Here is a 26,329-nt window from a genome sequence, read left to right as displayed (position 1 = left end):
CACCAGCGACTGCATTTGATTGGTGAAACGGAGTCAAACGTCACCGGTGACTGCATTTGATTGGTGGAACGGAGTCAAACGTCACCAGCGACTACATTTGATTGGTGAAACGGAGTCAAACGTCACCGGTGACTGCATTTGATTGGTGAAACGGAGTCAAACGTCACCAGCGACTGCATTTGATTGGTGAAACGGAGTCAAACGTCACCAGCGACTACATTTGATTGGTGAAACGGAGTCAAACATCACCGGTGACTGCATTTGATTGGTGAAACGCAGGCGTGTGATGGATCCTACTTTGAAGGTCTGTCTGACTAACTAAAAAGGCCGTATTGGCATGTGTTGGAATGTTAATATTTCATCATTGATATATAAACTATCAGACTGCGTGGTCGCTAGTAGTGGCTTTCAGTAGGCCTTTAATACATCACAACACAATTAGGCATAAAAATGTGTTGATTCCACGACTGTATATATGGGTATCCGATGATATCTGCATCGGTAATTAACGTCAGGCTGGGGCTGTGGATGTTTGTGCTTCCTCGATGCAAGGATGATGTGGGACGAGTCAGGCATGAATGTAAGTACATGGTTGTTTATTTAATAAACAAATAAACAAAAAGCGCTCACAATGGAGGAAGAAACTTGGCTAAACAGTACAAACGTGAAACAAAAACACCTGCTCAAGGGCATGAAAGACAATTTAACTATAAACTTAAACAGCACGATGGCAAGACTAAAGACATGAAACAAAAGAGTGCACTGTGGCATAAATATGTGAACTTACTCGGCATGGAACTGTGGACAGGACGTAAAGGTTTGGACAGCATGGGTAGGGTGCGTGTGAGTGTGTGAGGATCCCAGAATGATGAACAGAAAGAAAATTACTTAAATACTGGCTGTGATAATCAGGAACAAGTGCGGGACTGAGGGCAGGGGCGTGACAAGGTGGGAACTAATACGTTGGCATGGAAACAAAACCAGGAAGTGCAAAACGTGACTGAATGTCCAAAATCAAAAACATAGCATGACACAACAAAACATGATCCATAGGTGTGACAATTAAGAGTTGGACAATATGGAAATATCGGATACCAGCAAAAAAGCCATCATCGGCCATCTCCACTCATGAGTGAAGAAGCCTATTTCAGGTTAATGAGTGACTTTGCAAAGGAATCATTTTGCTCTCATTCCAAAATCTCTCCTATTCTTGTTTTTGATGCTGAATCTTTGATGCACTGCGGCAGAATTTCCATCGGAATCAAATCGTTGTTCAACACTTGATCCAAACCAAAGAAAAAGCCTGCATAAATATGCAGAAATAAATCAAGAACCACTCGGTGGTGGATTGTTTATCTCAGAGGGTTTTGAAGTCGCTTCTCTTACGTTGCCTGTGGCAGAGTGCCTGCAAAGACTGCTGGGAAAGATTGAACAGTCCCACACAGTAATAGTAACAGACACTTTCTGCATTACATAAATCTGCCCTGGTGGGTATCTTGACTTGATGTGCCGGATCCAGAACACAACACTTTCTTGTCTGCGTGGAAGCTGATGACTGCATGCATCAAACACTAACTCAGCCCAAACTACATCTCTCAGACTGCAGTGAAATAACTTCAAAGGTGTCGAGGTGACACTCGCCTCCTTTTAAAGCCTCACGGTTTGTTCAGGTTATTCTCCAGCTGGGAAATTAAGAACTTTCTTTATGCAAAAAAGGAAAACATGTCTGTCACCCATATTTCACCCAGCATGCTATCGTTTGCATGCTAACAGTTAACAAATGTCACATAGGTAGGTTGTGAGTTCAAACCCCGGCCGAGTCGTACCAAAGACTATAAAAATGGGAGCGATCCGGCGGCGTTATACCCATGACCCGCCGGGCAGCGTCCGGGACACCAAAGTCTTTGGGTTCCGGGGGAAGTATGGTTGCAAAGCTGAAACTTAACGGAATTGACGGCGGGGCACCACCAGGTGTGGAGCCTGCGGCTTAATTTGACTCAACACGGGGAACCTTACCTGGCCCGGACACGGAAAGGATTGACAGATTGATGACTCTGATCTTGATTTTGAAGACTCTGCATCAAGGCTTGGAATTGGGGGTGAAATCACGAAAAATTATTCCCGGGCGCAGCCACTGCTACTGCCCACTGCTCCCCTCACCTCCCAGGGGGTGATCAAGGGTGATTGGTCAAATGCCGAGAATAATTTCATCACACCCCATGTGTGTGTAACAATCATTGGTACTTTAACTTTAAATACCAAGTTATAAGACTGTAGTGTAAACGGTTGCAAAACTAAGTTAGCATGCTAATTTTACCATGCTAACAGTTGGCTTGTGTCACATACCAAGTTATAAGACTCTAAGAAAGGTGTGCCCAATACGTCGATCACGAGCTACCAGGCGATTGTAGAAGGTGTGTCAGTCGATCGCCAGCCAGGCATTAAGAAAATAGTGATCATCAATCTTCACTAAGACGTCACTTTCGTCGTTTGATTGACATTCACGACACCCAAAGATCTTCTGAGATAACACTGGTTGATCGAAGGGAAGGCAACAGACTCTCGCATCGTACCTGCCGTCCCAACGCTAAAGAGCGACTGCACAGTTCCTGTCTTCACAATAAAGGCGCTGCTTCATCCTGCCTGCGCTAACAAAATAAAAGTCTCAAAAAACTTCTTGTAAAGTTTATAAAAACAAGTATGGCAGCTAGACAAATAAGTTGCCAAAAACCAAACACTTTCATGTGGTATCGGACAGAAAGGAGCACTTTTTTTCTATTCCATTTGAAAATGTGGACGTTATCATCACTACTGTCTGATTCCAATCAATGCGAGTCATCACAAACAGGTAATACTCCAACTTATATTCTTATCTTCATGAAAGAAAGGAATCTATATGTGTTAAAAAGTCTAAAATGAGTTAAGTGTCACATACCAGGTTAAATGAGTGCCGGGTAAACAGTTTGCAAAATTAACTCAAAAAGCTTGCACTTTAATATTAGCATGCTAACATGCTAACAGTTAGCTTGTTTCACAAATGAATATATGAAATAATCCTAAATGAAATAAAATGACTAGGTTTATATTATTGTAAATATTAGGTCATGAAATCAGTGTCAGTTGAGTCGGTCCATAGGTTGCCTGTAGGGATGTTAAATGTCCAGCAGATGTCAGTATTCAATGACACAGTATTGACATTAGTACAGTTTTGCAATGTGTCGAAATGCTTCATGACGCCTCATCAACCCAACACTACTCTGTGCTAAGTGTTAGCTTTAGCTTCCCGTGCCTTCAGCACGCTGTTCTTTTGTTTGTTTCTGACTGTTTAGTTCTGTGTAGTATTTATTATCATCATCCTACCTTTACGTTTTCGTCCCGAGTGTCCTTTGCATCCCTGGGAGAACAAAATCCTGCATCACCATGCGTCCCAAGCGTGACAATATAGGCAAACCTGAGAAGATGTGCACCACCAACTTGGAAGTCCGCTGGCGAGACTAATGACACATGCGTCTGCAGTAAGTTCTGACGCTCACCTGCTGTCAGCAGCCAGGCTGCCACTAATCTACCTCAGGTGTGCTGCTGCCTTGCGCCTGCTGCACTCCATACTGTGCACCAGAGAGAGAGTGAATATAATGTGCAGACAAAAACAGAAATGAGCAAGGAAATTTCAGATTACCACACGTAATGGAGAAAGGAGTCATTGCCAGAGTGCAAAAGGACATTCTGTGCCAACATGCTATCGTTTGCATGCTGACAGTTAAAAAATGTCACCTAGGTAGGTCGTGAGTTCAAACCCCGGCCGAGTCATACCAAAGACTATAATAATGAGACCCCTTATCTCCCTGCTTGGCACTCAGCATCGAGGGTTGGAATTGGGGGTTAAATCACCAAATATAATTCCAAGGGTGATGGGGAATAATTTCGCCACACCTAGTGTGTGTTTGACAGTCATTGGTACTTTAAAGGCCTACTGAAAAGAGATGTTCTTATTTAAACGGGGATAGCAGGTCCATTCTATGTGTCATACTTGATCATTTCGCCATATTGCCATATTTTTGCTGAAAGGATTTAGTAGAGAACATCCACGATAAAGTTCGCAACTTTTGGTCGCTAATAAAAAAGCCTTGCCTGTACCGGAAGTAGCAGACAATGTGCGCGTGACGTCACTGGTTGTGGAGCTCCTCACATCTGAACATTGTTTACAATCATGGCCACCAGCAGCAAGAGCGATTCAGACCGATAAAGTGACGATTTCCCCATAAATTTGAGCGAGGATGAAAGATTCGTGGATGAGGAAAGTGAGAGTGAAGGACTACAAGAAAAAAAACGAGGGCAGTGGGAGCAATTCAGATGTTATTAGACACATTTACTAGTGTAGCCGAGTGTCCTGTGTTCGCCTATACAGTGTACTTATATAATAAAATAATAAACGGGAGACATTAGAGCAGGTCCGGTATCCACCGCTTCTTTAATAAGAACTCCTTTACACCTTTCTCTTCACAACCACACACCCTACGTCACAGCCCCACGGCAACTCTGAAAGGACAAAACTCCTCCTCCTACTCCTCCTACTCCTCACACTCTCTGTTAACTTGGGACACCCTAAACTGTTTGCTACACTAGGATAGTTCTGGAAAATCCCTTATCTGCTTATTGTGTTAATAGTGTTTTAGTTAGATTATATGGTGGTACCTGAAAGTCGGAGGGGTGTGGCCACGGGTGTGGTGACCGCCAGTGTCTCCATGGGAAGCCACGTTTCTCGACAATGGCAAGGCAGCCGGGCTGAGATTTTTTTTCTTCCCCCTCCTCCACGGTGTAAGCATCCAACAGTTGTGGGCAGCCGTTGTGAGGAGGCAAGAGAGTCCGCAGCTGCAGGGAAAACGCCGCAAACTCTCCGCTCATGTCTACGGTAAGAGCCGACTTATTGCCACCATTTTCTCACCGAAACCTTCCGGTTGACATGTGGTAGGGAACCATGTTCGCTTGACCGCTCTGTTCCATAGTAGAGCTTCCCCGCCAGCTTTCAAGAATGTAAACAAGGAAACACCGGCTGTGTTTGTGTTGCTAACGGCAGCCGCAATACACCGCTTCCCACCTACAGCTTTCTTCTTTGACGTCTCCATTGTCCATTGAAAAAATTGCAAAAGATTCAGCAACACAGATGTCCAGAATGCTGTGGAATTATGCAATGAAAACAGACGATTTACAGCTGGGATCGGGCTGGAAAAAAATGTCTGCTACAACCTGAGATGTCAAACGCACGCGTCATCATACCGCGACATTTTCAACAGGATACTTCGCGCGAAATTTAAAATTGCTATTTAGTAAACTAAAGCGGCCGTATTGGCATGTTTTACAATGTTAATATTTCATCATTGATATATAAACTATCAGACTGCGTGGTCGCTAGTAGTGGCTTTCAGTAGGCCTTTAACTTTAAATACCAAGTTATAAACGGTTGCAAAACTAGCTCAAAAAGTTAGCATGCTAATGTTAGCATGCTAACAGTTGGCTTGAGTCACAAACCAAGTTATATAACTCTATGAAATATAGTTGGGGATTTAAAGAAAATAGGTTTAAAGTGAGTTAAGTGTCACATACCAGGTTAAATGACTGTCGGGTAAACAGTTTGCAAAATTAGCTCAAAAAGCTTGCACTTTGATGTTAGCATGCTAACATTAACATGCTAACAGTTAGCTTGTTTCACACACCAAATAAAGACTGCATATTCTGTCCTTCCAAAAGTGTAAAGGAAAAAGAGAGAATGCAAAAGGGACATCCAGTGAGGTCGGAATGAGCGGTAGTGAGACGCAGATGGGTGAAATTGTGCAAAAGTAACAATAAGTGATAAGGTAAGAGGGCTTTGATGCATGGATGGAAATAGCTGTGCTGAAGAAGAAAAAAAAAAACCGTCCTGGTCATGCATCAAATAGACATGGAAGCACTCAACTTTGCTTTTTACCAAACATTCAGAGTGCTCCGAGGTTTCTTGGTGGTCTGCATTTATATCAAATATTCAAAAATGTTTTTACCTGAGCTCCAAAGACTCCAAGAAGAGCAGAGCTGGGCTCTCATGAGAAGATTTAGTGTAGAATAGTCCTATGTAGTGATTATACTGCGCTGTTAGGATATTTGGTTGTGTTTTAGTATTTCCTCTGTATGTGTTTAGTATTTCCAGTCTTTAGTTTCTGTCAGCACTCTTATTTTGGTTCAGTATCCTGTTTGTCTCCCTGAGTGCTGTATCCCTCAGCTGCGGCTGATTGGCACCTGGCCACACCTGGTGTCAATCAGCCCACTCCTATTTTTTGTCTACTTAATTGGTTCACTCTGCTCATGCCATAGTTCCTTCGTGTCACAGTAAGCGTTTTTGTTCATCGCCAAGTTTGTTCTCCGCCTTGTGCGCAACTTTTGTTTGTACCCTTTTGTTTGGTTTTGTGTTAGTGTTCAATTAAATCGTGTTTTCTTACACAATGCCTGACACCTTTTCTGCATCTTGGGGTTCGTCATCAACTCAACCTGATAATATCATCTCTTATTTGTGGAAAGGGGTGACAAAAACATTGCACTAGGGTTGTACGGTATAACGGTACTAGTATAGCATCGCGCTGCTAATGAATCAAAAACGTTTTTTTTAATTGATTGAAACTTTTTAGTAGATTGCACAGTACAGTACATATTCCGTACAATTGACCACTAAATGGTAACACCCCGATAGTTTTTCAACTTGTTTAAGTCAGGGTCGATGTTGATCAATTCATGGTAAATATGGTACTACCTGTATACTCTGTTTGAAAAACACAATCATTTTTTTTTTTTACAGGCATGACAATGCTGGTTTTACAAGCAGAGGAGCATGTTCGGCAGAGCACAATCACCGAGTACTTACAAGCAGACACAGTGTGTAGACAGAAAAGGGAGAACAGACACATTTTGGCTCACAAATTAATGATAAAGGTGAAGTTATAACACTGAAACGCTCTCAGGAAGAGGTGCTTTAAGACATGGCTAGCTAGTTAACGGCTATCGTCCGTCCACAATCAGCAGACAAGTTGTCTTGTATGTTCACTATTTTATTTAAGGACAAAATTACAATAATAAACATATGTGTTAATGAACCTGTTATGATCCGCTGCCCGAAACATATTATGTTTTGGTTTTGAGTCTTTTTGTATATGTTTCTGCTAATTTTTGCCTTAGTTCCTGGTTGCACTTCCTTGTTTGATCTTGTCTCCATAGTCACTTATTAGTTTCACCTGCCACTTGTTTCTTGACGCGCACCTGCCTTGCGATCACTGCCTCATTTAAGCCTGCCTTTTCCGTTGATTCGACCTTGCTTCCTAACTTGTGTTCGCACAACAGTGACGACCTTGATCCTCGATTCTGATTCCAAATTTCTACTTGCTAGCTCCCGTGCTGAGCCTTTGTTCTTCTAGCTCCCATGCTAGTAGTTTTGTTTTGCCTTTTCTGCCTTGTGCAAGTTTTTCTGTTATTTCTCTAGCTCCCATGCTAGTTCTGTTTGTTTTGACTAAGTCTGTTTTTATTTGTTAAATAAATCAATTATTTCGTACCTTCACGCTGTGTCCGAACCCGACTGCATCAAGAGAAGAACGAACCCGCATCACGATGCCCCGCAACCGTCACAGTACCCTAAGATTTTTTGTTGAAATAAAGCAATTTTTGGTGCTCCAAAAGTATCCAAATACATTTTACTACCAAAACCGCTACCAAAATATTGGTATCCAGACAACCCTACATTGCACACACTTGGTCAACACATACCGCGTGATCATGATATTTGTTAGTCGTCCATACTCAGCAAGGCCTGCTGGTGTTTGTGTCGGAATCCGCCCGTGAACACATGAAATATTCATTAATGTGACCAGACATCCAAGGACAAACAACCGCGAGGACGCTGAAAACAGAAGACTTGACCGAGTAGCGCGGAGTCATGTGAATACCGACCGCCAGACATCCCTTTGCACTGGAAACAATATTTAACATACTATTTTTGGCCTGACAAGCAAGCATACAAAGAGAAGCAATGAAGAATAGTCAAAGATAAATAGTACCGTGCAAAACATTTGATGTGGTTCATACATCGGTGTTAACATGTGTTATGGGGGGGGGTGTTGACCCAGCTGTCAATCATACTGATACCAAGGGGGCTATCAGACAGTATTGGGTCAATACATACTGTATAAGTGTATCATTCATACAGTATAATTACTTTGCCAAACATGCTTGAAATATGGCAGCTTCACTAAAAAGTGGATTTTTAAAAATATATCCTACAATTATTTGGTTCTAAATTAAACATTTTCAAGCAGTGGCGCAGTGGGAGAGTGGCCGTGCGCAACCCGAGGGGCCCTGGTTCAAATCCCACCTAGTACCAACCTCGTCACGTCCGTTGTGTCCTGAGCAAGACACTTCACCCTTGCTCCTGATGGGTGCTGGTTAGCGCCTTGCATGGCAGCTCCCTCCATCAGTGTGTGAATGTGTGTGTGAATGGGTAAATGTGGAAGTAGTGTCAAAGCGCTTTGAGTACCTTGAAGGTAGAAAAGCGCTATACAAGTACAACCCATTTATCATTTATTATCAAGCATAAACATTGTTTATAAAGTAAAACCAGACATTCATTGGACAAATGTTGAGTTTCCTGCCCATTGGATGCTCAGCCTCTCTGGAAGTGTCTGAAAAGTAGGCTGATTGTCTTTTTGATTGACCACAAAATGAGTGAATCATCCATCCATCCATTTTCTACCGCTTATTCCCTTTTGGGGTCGCGGGGGGCGCTGGCGCCTATCTCAGCTACAATCGGGCGGAAGGCGGGGTACACCCTGGACAAGTCGCCACCTCATCGCAGGGCCAACACAGATAGACAGACAACATGAATCAGCAATCTTGAAATATACATTAAAGCACTGCCAGAAAATATTTTCAAAGTTTCATTTTGTTGTTGCGAGTACACTGTAGATGGAGAATTTTACAATCCTTTAAGTCAGGCTTGGAAAATTATATGGACTGGACTCTCTTTATCATGTTAGATCCACTGTGGACTAGACTCTCTTTATCATGTTAGATCCACTAGGGACTGGACTCTCTTTATCATGTTAGATCCACTATGGACTGGACTCTCACACTATTATGTTAGATCCACTATGGACTGGACTCTCACTATTATGTTAGATCCACTATGGACTAGACTCTCTTTATCATGTTAGATCCACTATGGACTAGACTCTCTTTATCATGTTAGATCCACTATGGACTAGACTCTCTTCATCATGTTAGATCTACTATGGACTGGACTCTCTTTATCATGTTAGATCCACTATGGACTAGACTCTCTTTATCATGTTAGATCCACTATGGACTAGACTCTGTTTATCATGTTAGATCCACTAGGGACTGGACTCTCTTTATCATGTTAGATCCACTATGGACTAGACTCTATTTATCATGTTAGATCCACTATGGACTAGACTCTCTTTATCATGTTAGATCCACTATGGACTAGACTCTGTTTATCATGTTAGATCCACTATGGACTGGACTCTCACACTATTATGTTAGATCCACTATGGACTGGACTCTCACACTATTATGTTAGATCCACTATGGACTGGACTCTCCCACTATTATGTTAGATCCACTATGGACTGGACTCTCACTATTATGTTAGATCCACTATGGACTGGACTCTCACACTATTATGTTAGATCCACTATGGACTGGACTCTCACACTATTATGTTAGATCCACTATGGACTGGACTCTCACTATTATGGTAGATCCACTATGGACTGGACTCTCACACAATTATGTTAGATCCACTATGGACTGGACTCTCACTATTATGTTAGATCCACTATGGACTGGACTCTCACTATTATGTTAGATCCACTATGGACTGGACTCTCACACTATTATGTTAGATCCACTATGGACTGGACTCTCACTATTATGTTAGATCTACTATGGACTGGACTCTCACACTATTATGTTAGATCCACTATGGACTGGACTCTCACACTATTATGTTAGATCCACTATGGACTGGACTCTCACTATTATGTTAGATCCACTATGGACTAGACTCTCTTTATCATGTTAGATCCACTATGGACTAGACTCTCTTTATCATGTTAGATCCACTATGGACTAGACTCTCTTCATCATGTTAGATCTACTATGGACTGGACTCTCTTTATCATGTTAGATCCACTATGGACTAGACTCTCTTTATCATGTTAGATCCACTATGGACTAGACTCTGTTTATCATGTTAGATCCACTAGGGACTGGACTCTCTTTATCATGTTAGATCCACTATGGACTAGACTCTATTTATCATGTTAGATCCACTATGGACTAGACTCTCTTTATCATGTTAGATCCACTATGGACTAGACTCTGTTTATCATGTTAGATCCACTATGGACTGGACTCTCACACTATTATGTTAGATCCACTATGGACTGGACTCTCACACTATTATGTTAGATCCACTATGGACTGGACTCTCCCACTATTATGTTAGATCCACTATGGACTGGACTCTCACTATTATGTTAGATCCACTATGGACTGGACTCTCACACTATTATGTTAGATCCACTATGGACTGGACTCTCACACTATTATGTTAGATCCACTATGGACTGGATTCTCACTATTATGGTAGATCCACTATGGACTGGACTCTCACACTATTATGTTAGATCCACTATGGACTGGACTCTCACACTATTATGTTAGATCCACTATGGACTGGACTCTCACTATTATGTTAGATCCACTATGGACTGTACTCTCACTATTATGTTAGATCCACTATGGACTGGACTCTCACACTATTATGTTAGATCCACTATGGACTGGACTCTCACTATTATGTTAGATCTACTATGGACTGGACTCTCACACTATTATGTTAGATCCACTATGGACTGGACTCTCACACTATTATGTTAGATCCACTATGGACTGGACTCTCACTATTATGTTAGATCCACTATGGACTGGACTCTCACACTATTATGTTAGATCCACTATGGGCTGGACTCTCACTATTATGTTAAATCCACTATGGACTGGACTCTCCCTATTATGTTAGATCCACTATGGACTGGACTCTCACTATTATGTTAGATCCACTATGGACTGGACTCTCACTATTATGTTGGATCCACTATGGACTGGACTCTCACTATTATGTTGGATCCACTATGGACTAGACTCTCTTTATCATGTTAGATCCACTATGGACTAGACTCTCTTTATCATGTTAGATCCACTATGGACTAGACTCTCTTCATCATGTTAGATCTACTATGGACTGGACTCTCTTTATCATGTTAGATCCACTATGGACTAGACTCTCTTTATCATGTTAGATCCACTATGGACTAGACTCTGTTTATCATGTTAGATCCACTATGGACTGGACTCTCTTTATCATGTTAGATCCACTATGGACTAGACTCTATTTATCATGTTAGATCCACTATGGACTAGACTCTCTTTATCATGTTAGATCCACTATGGACTAGACTCTGTTTATCATGTTAGATCCACTATGGACTGGACTCTCACACTATTATGTTAGATCCACTATGGACTGGACTCTCACACTATTATGTTAGATCCACTATGGACTGGACTCTCCCACTATTATGTTAGATCCACTATGGACTGGACTCTCACTATTATGTTAGATCCACTATGGACTGGACTCTCACACTATTATGTTAGATCCACTATGGACTGGACTCTCACACTATTATGTTAGATCCACTATGGACTGGACTCTCACTATTATGGTAGATCCACTATGGACTGGACTCTCACACTATTATGTTAGATCCACTATGGACTGGACTCTCACACTATTATGTTAGATCCACTATGGACTGGACTCTCACTATTATGTTAGATCTACTATGGACTGGACTCTCACACTATTATGTTAGATCCACTATGGACTGGACTCTCACACTATTATGTTAGATCCACTATGGACTGGACTCTCACTATTATGTTAGATCCACTATGGACTGGACTCTCACACTATTATGTTAGATCCACTATGGACTGGACTCTCACTATTATGTTAAATCCACTATGGACTGGACTCTCACTATTATGTTAGATCCACTATGGACTGGACTCTCACTATTATGTTAGATCCACTATGGACTGGACTCTTACACTATTATGTTAGATCCACTATGGACTGGACTCTCACACTATTATGTTAGATCCACTATGGACTGGACTCTCACACTATTATGTTAGATCTACTATGGACTGGACTCTCACACTATTATGTTAGATCCACTATGGACTGGACTCTCACACTATTATGTTAGATCCACTATGGACTGGACTCTCACACTATTATGTTAGATCCACTATGGACTGGACTCTCACTATTATGTTAGATCCACTATGGACTGGACTCTCACTATTATGTTAGATCCACTATGGACTGGACTCTCACACTATTATGTTAGATCCACTATGGACTGGACTCTCACACTATTATGTTAGATTCACTATGGACTGGACTCTCACACCATTAACTATCAACCCGGCTCTCACCCGAAGTCAGCTGGGATAGACTCCAGCAAACCCGCAACACATAAGCAAATGAATGGATGGACTAGGGCTGGGCGATATCGATATACTTGATATACCGCGGGTTTGTCTCTGTGCGATATAGAAAATGACTACATCGTGATATTGGAGTATACATTCTCACGCAGTTGCTTTTAGCTGCGGGCATTACATTACAGGCTCCTCTCACTCTTTCTTGTCTCTCCTTCTCACAGAGACATAAAACAAGCACACCTTTTTATATAGGTCACATACGTATACACCCTCGCTGAATAGAGAGGTAGCAGCATGGGTAACATTAGCTGTGGTGCTAACGGAGTGGTGCGAGTGGTAGTATTAGAGAAAGAAGGTGCGAATCTGGTAACAAATGAAGGAAGAACCAATTCTCAAGAAAAACAGCACAGGGTTCATCGTCTGGCGGTGGTTTGGCTTCAAGCGGGAAGATGTCGAACAGACAAGCGTAATAAGTCAAGTATGAGGCAAAAGTGTACAAAAAGTAGCAGCTCTACTAATGCAAGTCACCTGCTAAAGAAAGAAGAGTGCTTGAAACTAATGAGTGTACAAAGAATCCTGTCCGAGAGTTCAGAGTGGAGCAAACATGCAGGAAATGTCCTGACCTCAATTTGGCTCAGTGTGCCAAACACTGCACTAACAGGAAACAGATGTTTGAGCAATAACGAACTTAACAGGAAACAGATGCTTGAGCAACAACCAACTTAACAGGAGACCAAGAGTGGTTCCTAGACACGAGACACATAGCAACTGACGTCAGTCAGTAGACTGACCAATCAGATAACTACTGGCACAGGGTATATAGCTGCTGTACAACAAACTCTCAGAGAGATCGCTTTGGGTTTTCCTGGTACTACTGTTCAAGTGTACTATACGATCTCCGCTCTCTGCAGACTGCGTTAAATAAAATACTTCTACTCGACTCAACTCCTGCCTCCTCGAATTGTTTTCCTGCTCCCGGCCTGGGTGAGACGGCACTGAAAGTGCGTCTCAACAAAACTATGCATGTCCAATATCTCCGTTTGGTGCCACACCCACAAAATGCCGAAGCAACGATTTACAGATCAACACCGTATGAAAAAAATAGTCAACAAGAGAAAGAGATAACATCCACATAGTGAAGGACATACACTATTTGATATCCTATTATGCAGCTCATTTTTATTTGACACTTACTGAAATATCTTGAGTGACATCATGCACAAAAGTGCACTTTATTGGCTTTAAACTATTGTAGTGGCGGTCTGTACAAAAAGTGCACTTTAATTTAGTGTTGTTTTGATATGTCATCTTAGTGACATCATGCACAAAAGTGCACTTTATTTGTTTTAAACTATTGTAGTGGCGTTCTGTACAAAAAGTGCACTTTAATTTAGTGTTGTTTTGATATGTCATCTTAGTGACATCATGCACAAAAGTGCACTTTATTTGTTTTAAACTATTGTAGTGGCGTTCTGTGTGAAAAGTGCACTTTAATTTAGTGTTGTTTAGATATGTCATCTTAGTGACATCATGCACAAAAGTGCACTTTATTTGTTTTAAACTATTATAGTGGCGTTCTGTACGAAAAGTGCACTTTAATTTAGTGTTGTTTTGATATGTCATCTTAGTGACATCATGCACAAAAGTGCACTTTATTTGTTTTAAACTATTGTAGTGGTGTTCTGTACAAAAAGTGCACTTTAATTTAGTGTTGTTTTGATATGTCATCTTAGTGACATCATGCACAAAAGTGCACTTTATTTGTTTTAAACTATTGTAGTGGCGTTCTGTACAAAAAGTGCACTTTAATTTAGTGTTGTTTTGATATGTCATCTTAGTGACATCATGCACAAAAGTGCACTCATAGCTTGTTTTAAAATGTCTCTGACAATCTTGCACTTTCTGTTTTGGAAATGACATGAATGTTTGTGTCACTGCTTAATAACTGTTTCATAAATACACTTTTGGTCAATTGACTTCGTTGTTTACTGCATAAAACAAGACCATATCACTGTAACAGTACTGTGAGTTGTTAGTATGTTCCTATCAAGAGACTATTAGTGCGGTGCAGCAAAGAACAGATGCCAGATGTTGCAGGTAAGTGAGAGCGTCTCTGCTTGAAGCTTCATGGACAAATAACGCAGCTCGACAGTGCTCAGCAATCAGGCTCGCTCATTAGACTCGGTTTTCCCTTTCATCTTTTTGCTGCAGCCGCACAAAGCCCAGCGGTCTGCTCATTAAAAGTGCCAGATTGCATTAATTCAGCCCATCGCAAAACACGGAGCCGGACCTGCTCCAGATAACGTACGACCTCATTCGGGTGTGTCGCCAGCAAGACAGCGGCTGTTTGAAGCTGACAACGAACGTGGACCACATTTGACCAGGGATGAATGACGAGCTGCTGCTGGAAGTCATCAACACAAAACATGTCGAACTGACGGGCGAAGGCACTAAAGGTCAGATTGTGCCTGCATGATCAATAATAAAGTATCAGTCGATCGTGCTCAGAGAGTATGGGGTATCGGACTGTCTTATTGTGGCGGTCCGCTCCCTGTATGATCAGTGTCAGAGCTTGGTCCGCATTGCCGGTGGTAAGTCGAACACATTTCCAGTGAGGGTTGGACTCCGCCAAGGCTGTCCTTTGTCACCCATTCTGTTCATAACTTTTATGGACAGAATTTCTAGGCGCAGTCAAGGCGTTGAGGGGTTCTGTTTGGTGACCACAGGATTAGGTCTCTGCTTTTTGCAGATGATGTGGTCCTGATGGCTTCATCTGACCGGGATCTTCAGCTCTCACTGGATCGGTTTGCAGCCGAGTTTGAAGCGACCGGAATGAGAATCAGCACCTCCAAGTCCGAGTCCATGGTTCTCGCCCGGAAAAGGGTGGAATGCCATCTCCGGGTTGGGGAGGAGACCCTGCCCCAAGTGGAGGAGTTCAAGTACCTAGGAGTCTTGTTCACGAGTGGGGGAAGAGTGGATGGTGAGATCGACAGGCGGATCGGTGCGGCGTCTTCAGTAATGCGGACGTTGTACCGATCCGTTGTGGTGAAGAAGGAGCTGAACCGGAAGGCAAAGCTCTCAATTTACCGGTCCATCTACGTTCCCATCCTCACCTATGGTCATGAGCTTTGGGTCAAGACCGAAAGGATAAGATCACGGGTACAAGCGGCCCAAATGATTTTCCTCCGCCGTGTGGCGGGGCTCTCCCTTAGAGATAGGGTGAGAAGCTCTGCCATCCGGGAGGAACTCAAAGTAAAGCCGCTGCTCCTCCACATCGAGAGGAGCCAGATGAGGTGGTTCGGGCATCTGGTCAGGATGCCACCCGAACGCCTCCCTAGGGAGGTGTTTAGGGCACGTCCAACCGGTAGGAGGCCACGGGGAAGACCCAGGACACGTTGGGAAGACTATGTCTCTCGGCTGGCCTGGGAACGCCTCGGGATCCCCCGGGAAGAGCTAGACGAAGTGGCTGGGGAGAGGGAAGTCTGGGTTTCCCTGCTTAGGCTGTTGCCGCCGCGACCCGACCTCGGATAAGCGGAAGATGATGGATGGATGGATGTACAGTAAATCGTCGACACATGTGGGGAGGAACATGCTACTTTTACTTGAGTAACTCTTTAGGTAGGACGAAGGCCACCGGCAACATCAGCACTTGCAAGACTTTGAGGATGAAGCGTTGTGTGCTCAAATGTTGTGAGGGGGTGGCGTGGTGCGGTTGGAAGAGTGGCCGTGCCAGCAACCTGAGGGTTCCTGGTTCAATCCCGGCCTTCTACCAACCTCGTCACGTCCGTTGTGTCCTTGAGCGAGACACTTCACCCTTGCTCCTGAATGGTCATGGTTAGGGCCTGGCATGGCAGCTCCCGCCATCAGTGTGTGAATGTGTGTGTGAATGTGTGAATGTGAGTGTAAATGTGGAAATAGTGTCAAAGCGCTTTGAGTACCTTGAAGGTAGAAAAGCGCTACACAAGTATAACTGTCAGGTTCAAACACTGATTAAACAAGGCAAGAAGCAAGCAATTAAACAGACAGAATTAAATTTGGCTCAATTGAGGAGAGACGTCTGGACTGCACTCTTTGTACAGTCTCACCACGCTCTGACAAAAGATTGTACGCCTCCTCTTTTATTTGGACTTTCCCTGATTACATGGCAGCAGCTGTTTCTAAAGGAAGGGGGTCGTGAAAATAAAAAGGGGCAGCACAGTGGAGCAGGGGTAAGTGCATGTGCCTCACAATATGAAGGTCCTGAGTAGTCCTGAGTTCAATCCCGGGGTCGAGATCATTCTGTATGGAGTTTGCATGTTCTCCTGCGTGACTGTGTGGGTTCCCTCTGGGTACTCCGGCTTCCTCCCACCTCCAAAGACATGCACCTGGGGATAGGCCCCTCCCACTTCCAAAGACATGCACCTGGGGATAGGCCCCTTCCACCTCCAAAGACATGCACCTGGGGATAGGCTCCTCCCACTTCCAAAGACATGCACCTGGGGATAGGCCCCTTCCACCTCCAAAGACATGCACCCGGGGATAGGCTCCTCCCACTTCCAAAGACATGCACCTGGGGATAGGCCCCTTCCACCTCCAAAGACATGCACCTGGGTATAGGCCCCTCCCACCTCCAAAGACATGCACCTGGGGATAGGCCCCTCCCACCTCCAAAGACATGCACCTGGGGATAGGTTGATTGGCAACACTAAATGGTCCCTAGTGTGTGAATGTTGTCTGTCTATCTGTGTTGGCCCTGTGATGAAGTGGCAACTTGTCCAGGGTGTACAGCGCCTTCCGTACAGCTGGGATAGGCTCCAGGCCCCGCGACTCCAAAAGGGCCAAGCCGGAGAAAATGGATGGATAGCCACACCGTTTAGTGCGAGGTATTAGGACCTTATAGCTCAGGGGCCAGGGACTAAGTCAGGGGTCAGCAACCCAGGGTTCTAGAGCCGCATGCTGCTCTTTAGCGCCGCCCTCCGCTCCCTGGACCTCTTTTAGAGATGTGTGAAAATGGAAAAAGATGAAGGAAAAAATATATTTTCTGTAGGACAACAAGCATGACACAAACCTTGCAATGAGGTGGCGACTTGTCCAGGGTGTACACCGCCTTTCGCCGGAATGCAGCTGAGATAGGCTCCAGCATCCCTCGCGATCCCGAGAGGGACAAGCGTCAATAAACGTGTGGGGAGAGACCCAATATATGGCCCTGAAGTAGGAACCAAATGCCAGGAATAATTGACTGAGAGAGACCCCCAAGAATACTTGGCCCTCAACCTCAAAAACCGTTCCCATTATGGTATCGTGGGTTGGTCGGTTCTTAGTGCCGAGTAATGATTTATTTCACGGGGTGTAGACTACTTGGTAGAGCTTACTTATTGCTGTTGTGCTGTCGTAAATCTGCCACTACTTGTGAATTATTAGGTTCTCTTATTTTAGGGTATTTTGGTATGTCATAATGAAATTACTGGGATTACGATGGGTCATTTAAATCAGAGGTCCCCAAACTTTTTTCCCACCAGGGACCGATTTAATGTGTGCAATATTTTCATGGACCGGCTTTCTGCGTGTGGCAGATAAAAGAACAAAAAAAATGAGCCTGAAAAACGGCTACAATCTGGCACATTAACATGTTACGTGTCCAATAATCAGAGGTGGGTAGAGTAGCCAGAAATTGTACTCAAGTAAGAGTACTGTTACTTTAGAGATTTATTACTCAAGTAAAAGTAAGGAGTAGTATCTCAAATATTTACTTGAGTAAAAGTGAAAAGTATGTTGTGAAAAAACTACTCAAGTACTGAGTAACTGATGAGTAACCTGATTACGGCAACAAATAATGCACAAAAACATAAAAATAGCAATGAGCAAATTCAGAGCCAGGAATATCTCTTAAGCAACTAAAACAATATTATATATTAAATAATACTACATTAAAATTAAAAAAATAAGGCACATTGAGCCACAATAACTTAACAGCACCATAGCCTCAGTAGGCATTGATTGATTGATTGATTGATTGATTGATTGATTGATTGAAACTTTTATTAGTAGATTGCACAGTACAGTACATATTCCGTACAATTGACCACTAAATGGTAACACTCCAATAAGTTTTCAAACGTTTATCAATTACTTAATAAATGACCAAGTCGAAGTGATGTACCTCATATATACATACACACACATATCATATATATATATATATATATATATCTATATATATACATATATATATATAGATATATATATATATATATATATACATACATACATTATATATATATTTGCCGTTTTTGTTGACATGTTGAAGGTGTTTTAATGAATATACAAGCATGTTTAACACATAGATTCCTATCTTTCATGAAGACAAGAATATAAGTTGGTGTATTACCTGATTCTGATGACTTGCATTGATTGGAATCAGACGTCCACATTTTCAAAGTTCCTCTTTTCTGTCTAATACCACATGAAAGTCTTTTTTTTGGGCATTTTATTTGTCCAGCTTCCATATTCGTTTTTATACAGTTTACAAGAAATACATTGGCGGCAGACTCCGTAGTTTGCTCGCTTGTTTGCGTTGGCTTTCGGAGACTCTTATTTTGTTAACGCAGGCGCAATGGAGCGGCGCTTTTATTGTGAAGACAGGAACTGTGCGATCAGTCTTTAGGCTTTTGACGGGAAGTACGGTTGAAATAAAAAGTGTCTTTTTTCCTTTACTCTTTTGATTGATTGATTGAACCTTTTATCAGTAGATTGCACAGTACAGTACATATTCCGTACAATTGACCACTAAATGGTAACACCCCAATACGTTTTCCAACTTGTTTAAGTCGGGTCATGTGACCGCCTGGCTCTGTTTGACTGGTCCAACGTCACCAGTGACTGCATGTGATTGGTGAAACGCAGGCATGCGTAGATTCTACTTTGAAGCTCTGTCATAAACCAAAACAAACATTAACAGATCGATAAACAAAAGTAGCGAGTAGCGAGCTGAATGTTGATAAATGGAACGTAGTAAAAGTAGCGTTTCTTCTCTATAAATATACTCAAGTAAAAGTAAAAGTATGTTGCATAAAAACTACTCTTAGAAGTACAATTTATCCCAAAAGTTACTCAAGTAGATGTAACGGCGTAAATGTAGCGCGTTACAACCCACCTCTGGCAATAATGTGCATTGTCCCGTTTTTTCCAACAAATTAGTCGTGATCTACATCTAGAAACAGGCTTATTGCTGTGTTTAGTGGATGGGAAAAAGTTAAGTCTGAGAAAATGCTGGAGTTTCTACATTCATTTTTGTTTCAGTGCTGCCCGGTAGCAAATGCATCACGGACCAGTACCGGACCGGTGGTTGGGGACCACTGATTTAAATGAAAGGATTTAAATAAAAGGTTATTATACTTTAGTGTCTATGTATATCTTATTATTTATTAATCCCAGAATGTTTACTAGAACACTATGGTGTTAATACATAATATTCAATGATATTCTAGTAAATTGTTTTTCAACCTTTTTTTAGCCGATGCAGATTTTTTGCGTTGAAAAAATCCGGAGGCACACCACGAGCAGAAATCATTAAAACACGAAACTCAATTGACAGTAAAAAGCCAGTGTCGCAATTGTTGGGTATGAATTTAAAGCATAAGCAAGCATCCATCACTATAGCTCTTGTCTCAAAGTAGGTGTACTGTCACCACCTGTCACATCACATCATGACTTATTTGGACTTTTTTGCTGTTTTCCTGCGTGTAGTGTTTTACTTCTTGTGCTGCGCTCCTATTTTGGTGGCTTTTTCTCTTTATTTAGTATTTTCCTGTAGCAGTTTCATGTCTTCCTTTGAGCGATGTCTACTTTGTTTTAGCAATCAAGAATATTTCAGTTGTTTTCCTCCTTCTTTGTGTGGACATTGTCATGTCGTGTTTGGATGTACATTGTGGACGCCGTCTTTGCTCCACAGTAAGTCTTTGCTGTCGTCCAGCATTCCGTTTTTGCTTACTTTGTAGCCAGTTCAGTTTTAGTTTAGTTCTGCATAGCCTTCCCTAAGCTTCAATGCCTTTCCTTAGAGGCACTCACCTTTTGTTTATTTTTGGCTTAAGCCTTAGACACCTTTTTACCTGCACGCTGCCTCCCGCTGTTTCCGACATTGACAAAGCAATTAGCTACTTGTCGCCACCTACTGATATGGAAGAGTATTACACGGTTACTCTGCCAAACTTTAAACAGCACCCACCCTCAACAACAACACATCATTTGCAGACTATAATTACTGATTAGCAAAAAAAATATTTTTAAACCAAATAGGTGAAATTACATCATCTCCCACGGCACACCAGACTGTATCTCACGTTAAACAGTGGTTGTAAAACACTGTTCAAGATATATATATATATATATATATATATATATATATATATATATATATATATATATATATATATATATATATATATATATATACTGCAATGAGGTGGCGACTTACTTGTCCAGGGCGTACGCGCCTTCTGCTCGATTGTAGCTGAGATAGGCACCAGCCCCCCCACGACCCCAAAGGGAATAAGTGGTAGGAAATGGATGGATGGATATATATATATATATATATACACATATATATAAACACATATATATAAACACATATATACATATATATATATACTAGGGGTGGGCAAATTAATGCGTTAATTACGCGTTAACTCATCAATCTATTAACGCCGACAATTATTTTATCGCACATTTGCGTATGTTGTTTACATGCTTTTATTTTGTGAACGCTTTTTCTTAGCAAGATGGTGACGCCCGGATGTACTTCGGCGTCAAGGGGCTCTTGGTAAAGATGGAACATTTGGCAAAAATACCGGACAATTCTGCAAATTTCCTGGCTGGCTTACAGCGTGGTCACTCCGGGATCACTTACGACCGCCAGACAATTCTGGATGTGGATAGATCGGGCCGTTTTGGACTGAATGAGGCGTGTTTGCTAGACCGGCTAGCTAGCATGGGAATACTTTGCCGGCTACATCCAGCGGCCTGTGAAGCAGCGGAGTATATGTGTTGTCTGTCTATTTATGAATAATGCAGACCAGGAGTGTTGGCTGAGTTCTTAACGTTTACTTTCAGAGCGTGCATATCACAACATACAAGATGCCGTCATGGCGACACAACCTATACCGGGCTACTGCGCATGCTCGTCACTCCTGTTGCATGCTGGGTAGGGTAGTTCTTTTTTTCCCTGGCTCATAACATCACAATATAGTACCATGTATATGATGCCTTCAGTTTATCAAAGCACCAAGCAAACAATCGGAAAATTCCCATCATATCAATTCCTAGATATGGTCATAATTATTTTAAGTGCACTACGCAAAATAAACACAACATTATTAATATTGCTACTACGGATAATTTGATCAAAAATTCCCTAAAACAGCCCACTACCTATAATATAGGTTTTTTAAACATAAGATCCCTGATAAAAAAAATGTTTCTGCTGTTACCTCAGAAATTGCCTGTTCAGATGTTATGATTGTGGCTCAGAGATTTGTATGTAGATTATATTTATTTTCCATAACAAACAGGATAACTTAAATACCCTGGCAGTGGCAATAAGCTTAAATGTTTGTATTTACATTGTTTGAGTTGATTTTCATAAAATATGCTATTTAACTGCTACTGTTTAACAAGGACTGATTTAAATTGTGTTTGCACAACAAATGTTTTGGCGCTTTTGTTCATGTGGGAGAATATTCCAATAAAGGTGCACTACACACTACTTTTGAATTCATTATTGGGCTTTGCGTATACAATGCAGTTAATCGCGATTAATCGGAGAAATAGTGCGATTAACTTCGATTGAAATTCTTAATCTTTGCCCAGCCCTAATATATACACATATACATATACATATAAATATATATATATATATATATATATATATATATATATATATATATATATATATATATATATATATATATATATATGTGTCTTGATTGGATTATCCAGAGAATAGTGCTCGATACCGTGGTAGAGCGCAATATGTAGGTGTGGGAAAAAAATCACAAGACTACTTCATCTCTACAGAACTGTTTCATGAGGGGTTCCCTCAATCATCAGGAGATTTTAATGGAAGCATTCACATACAATGGTTTGTATAGGGCACAGAGTGGGTGGGTACAAGCAGGCGTAGGGTGTGGTGATTGGCTCATGTGTTACCTAGGAGGTGTTTCCGTTTGTGGCGGCATGTTGAAATGATTTCACTGCGCTTGTTGAGGGATGATATATCTGGATGATATATAATAAACAGTTTCTCTTTTAAGCATAGGTTGCATCTTTTATTACCACTGTTGTAAGGTGTGCTGGATGCAAGAATTTGCCATGTTATTGAATATTCAACATTATTGTATTTGAGGTTCCAAATGTGTTTGCTGAGTTCTGTAGAATTCCGCAAAGTCTGGTTTCTAAAGGAGGCGTTGTGATTGTTCCATCTTGTTTTGAACGCTCCTTCGGTTAATCCTACATACGTGTCGGATGTGTTAATGTCCTTGCGTGTTACCTTTGCTTGGTAAACGACTGATGTCTGTAAGCACCTTCCGTTGAGAGGGCAATCAGGTTTCTTGCGACAGTTACATTCATTATTGGTTTCAGAGTCGTTTAGTCTGGGGGTAGGCAGTCCTTTTGCAATTGCTATATATATATATATATATATATATATATATATATATATATATATATACACACACACACACACGCACTTACACACATACACACATAAAAATTGTTTGTGGACCTGATCCGGCCCTTGGGCCGTATATTTGACATTATTAATGTTATGGTGACTACTCAGTGGCCTAGTGGTTAGAGTGTCTGCCCTGAGACGGGTAGGTCGTGAGTTCAAACCCCGACCAAGTCACACCAAACACTATAAAAATGGGGCCCATTACCTCCCTGCTTGGCACTCAGCATCAAGGGTTGGAAATGGCGGTTAAATCACCAAAAATGATTACCGGGCGTGGCCACCGCTGCTGCTCACTGCTCCCCTCACCTCCCAGGGAGTGATCAAGGGGATGGGTCAAATGCAGAGAATAATTTCACCACACCTAGTATGTGTGTGACAATCATGGCTGCTTTAACTTCATTTCATGCACTTATTTGCTCCATCTTTTGACAACAATGCTTGCATGAAAGCGGCTCCCTGCTGCAAAAAAAAAGGTGTCCCGGTGGTCTTACCTGCCGCAGCCTGCATCCATCCGCATATCTTGTAGACGGTGGAGGTGCTGAGGAGGAAGAAGAGCGAGAAGCAGCCGATGCAGGAGACCACCAGCATCATGGACATGCCGATGAAGAAGGAGGCTGCCTTGAAGGCTCTGGAGGGGATGGCGGCGAACTCGGTGAAGCTGCCCTGACACGCCAGCTCCCTGGACACGCCGTCCCCCACGCAGTAGTGGAAGAGGCCGAAGTAGCCCGCCTGCGGCGTGTCCATGCCGTCGCCGATCCAGTAGGGCTGCGAGAAGATGATGACGTTGACGATGCCGAACAGGATGGTGAAGATGGCCCACAGCAGCCCGATGACGCGGGAGTTGCGGACGTAGTTGGTCTGGTACAGTTTGGCGGCTTCTGCGGACGGCAGCATGGATGCGGCGCTGACAGGGAGCATCGTACGCGGGAGACCACGACCCGAAGGCGGACGCGGGGTTTCTTGCTTTTGGTGGAGGAGGAGGAGCGGGGTGGAGATGAATCTATGGCCGAGCACGGCAGCATCTGTCGGGCAACATCATCGCGTGACGTGGCGTCGGAAAAGACGCCAAGGAAAGCAACAAGATGACGGCTGGACGGGCGTTTAGAAGATGCAGGGGTCGGAGGATGATGAGAACATCAGCCTGAGGGGGGCTTGCGGCGACGCCGTATTACCGTAATGTCTGCGTCCAGTGCGCACGCACAAATATATCTGCGTCCTTCAACCCGCTGGAGAGGCGGGGAGGGAGGGAGGGGCGTGGCTGATTCTCTCCAAGGGCGTAGCGCAGATTTATAGGGTCCCCATACTAGTGTTGTCCAATCCATCCATCCATTTTCCTACCGCTTGTCCCTTTTGGGATCATAGGGGTTGCTGTGTCCCATCCATCCATCCATTCGTTTTTCTACCGCTTGTCCCTTTTGGGATCATGGGGGTTGCTGTGTCCCATCCATCCATCCATTTTCCTACCGCTTGTCCCTTTTGGGGTCATGGGGGTTGCTGTGTCCCTTCCATCCATCCATCCAATTTCTACCGCTTGTCCCTTTTGGGATCATGGGGGTTGCTGTGTCCCTTCCATCCATCCATCCAATTCCTACCGCTTGTCCCTTTTGGGATCATGGGGGTTGCTGTGTCCCATCCATCCATCCATCTGTTTTTCTACCACTTGTCCCTTTTGGGATCATGGGGGTTGCTGTGTCCCATCGATCCATCCATCCGTTTTTCTACCGCTTGTCCCTTTTGGGATCATGGGGGTTGCTGTGTCCCATCCATCCATCCATCCGTTTTTCTACCGCTTGTCCCTTTTGGGATCATGGGGGTTGCTGTGTCCCATCCATCCGTTTTTCTACCGCTTGTCCCTTTTGGGATCATGGGGGTTGCTGTGTCCCATCCATCCATCCATCCGTTTTTCTACCGCTTGTCCCTTTTGGGATCATGGGGGTTGCTGTGTCCCATCCATCCATCCATCCGTTTTTCTACCGCTTGTCCCTTTTGGGATCATGGGGGTTGCTGTGTCCCATCAATCCATCCATCCGTTTTTCTACCGCTTGTCCCTTTTGGGATCATGGGGGTTGCTGTGTCCCATCCATCCGTTTTTCTACCGCTTGTCCCTTTTGGGATCATGGGGGTTGCTGTGTCCCATCCATCCATCCATCCGTTTTTCTACCGCTTGTCCCTTTTGGGATCATGGGGGTTGCTGTGTCCCATCCATCCATCCATCCGTTTTTCTACCGCTTGTCCCTTTTGGGATCATAGGGGTTGCTGTGTCCCATCCATCCATCCATCCGTTTTCTACCGCTTGTCCCTTTTGGGATCATAGGGGTTGCTGTGTCCCATCCATCCATCCATCTGTTTTTCTACCGCTTGTCCCTTTTGGGATCATGGGGGTTGCTGTGTCCCATCCATCCATTCATCCATTTTTCTACCGTTTGTCCCTTTTGGGATCATAGGGGTTGCTGTGTCCCATCCATCCATTCATCCATTTTTCTACCGCTTGTCCCTTTTGGGATCATGGGGGTTGCTGTGTCCCATCCATCCATCCATCCATCCGTTTTTCTACCGCTTGTCCCTTTTGGGATCATGGGGGTTGCTGTGTCCCATCCATCCATCCATCCGTTTTCTACCGCTTGTCCCTTTTGGGATCATGGGGGTTGCTGTGTCCCATCCATCCATCCATCCATCCGTTTTTCTACCGCTTGTCCCTTTTGGGATCATAGGGGTTGCTGTGTCCCATCCATCCATCCATCCGTTTTTCTACCGCTTGTCCCTTTTGGGATCATAGGGGTTGCTGTGTCCCATCCATCCATCCATCCGTTTTTCTACCGCTTGTCCCTTTTGGGATCATAGGGGTTGCTGTGTCCCATCCATCCATCCATCCATCCATTTTTCTACCGCTTGTCCCTTTTGGGATCATGGGGGTTGCTGTGTCCCATCCATCCATCCATCCATCCATCCATCCATTTTTTCTACCGCTTGTCCCTTTTGGGATCATGGGGGTTGCTGTGTCCCATCCATTCA

At 43.1% G+C, this 26,329-nt stretch overlaps 1 protein-coding gene across 1 annotated transcript in view; it reads right to left on the bottom strand.

The window, feature by feature from the left end:
- Positions 1-24,541, bottom strand: part of LOC133562880 (LHFPL tetraspan subfamily member 3 protein-like) — a 63,530-nt gene extending 38,989 nt beyond the window's left edge. The window contains exon 1 of the mRNA XM_061916690.1: positions 23,809-24,541. Within this exon, the coding sequence (XP_061772674.1) occupies positions 23,809-24,235 (427 nt within the window). The 5' untranslated portion in view covers positions 24,236-24,541. The remainder of the gene's footprint in view (positions 1-23,808) is intronic.
- Positions 24,542-26,329: the final 1,788 nt, after the last annotated feature.

The sequence above is a fragment of the Nerophis ophidion genome, linkage group LG12, assembly GCF_033978795.1.
Source record: "Nerophis ophidion isolate RoL-2023_Sa linkage group LG12, RoL_Noph_v1.0, whole genome shotgun sequence".
Taxonomy (NCBI): Eukaryota; Metazoa; Chordata; class Actinopteri; order Syngnathiformes; family Syngnathidae; genus Nerophis; species Nerophis ophidion.
This window is presented reverse-complemented; position numbering and strand designations above follow the sequence as displayed.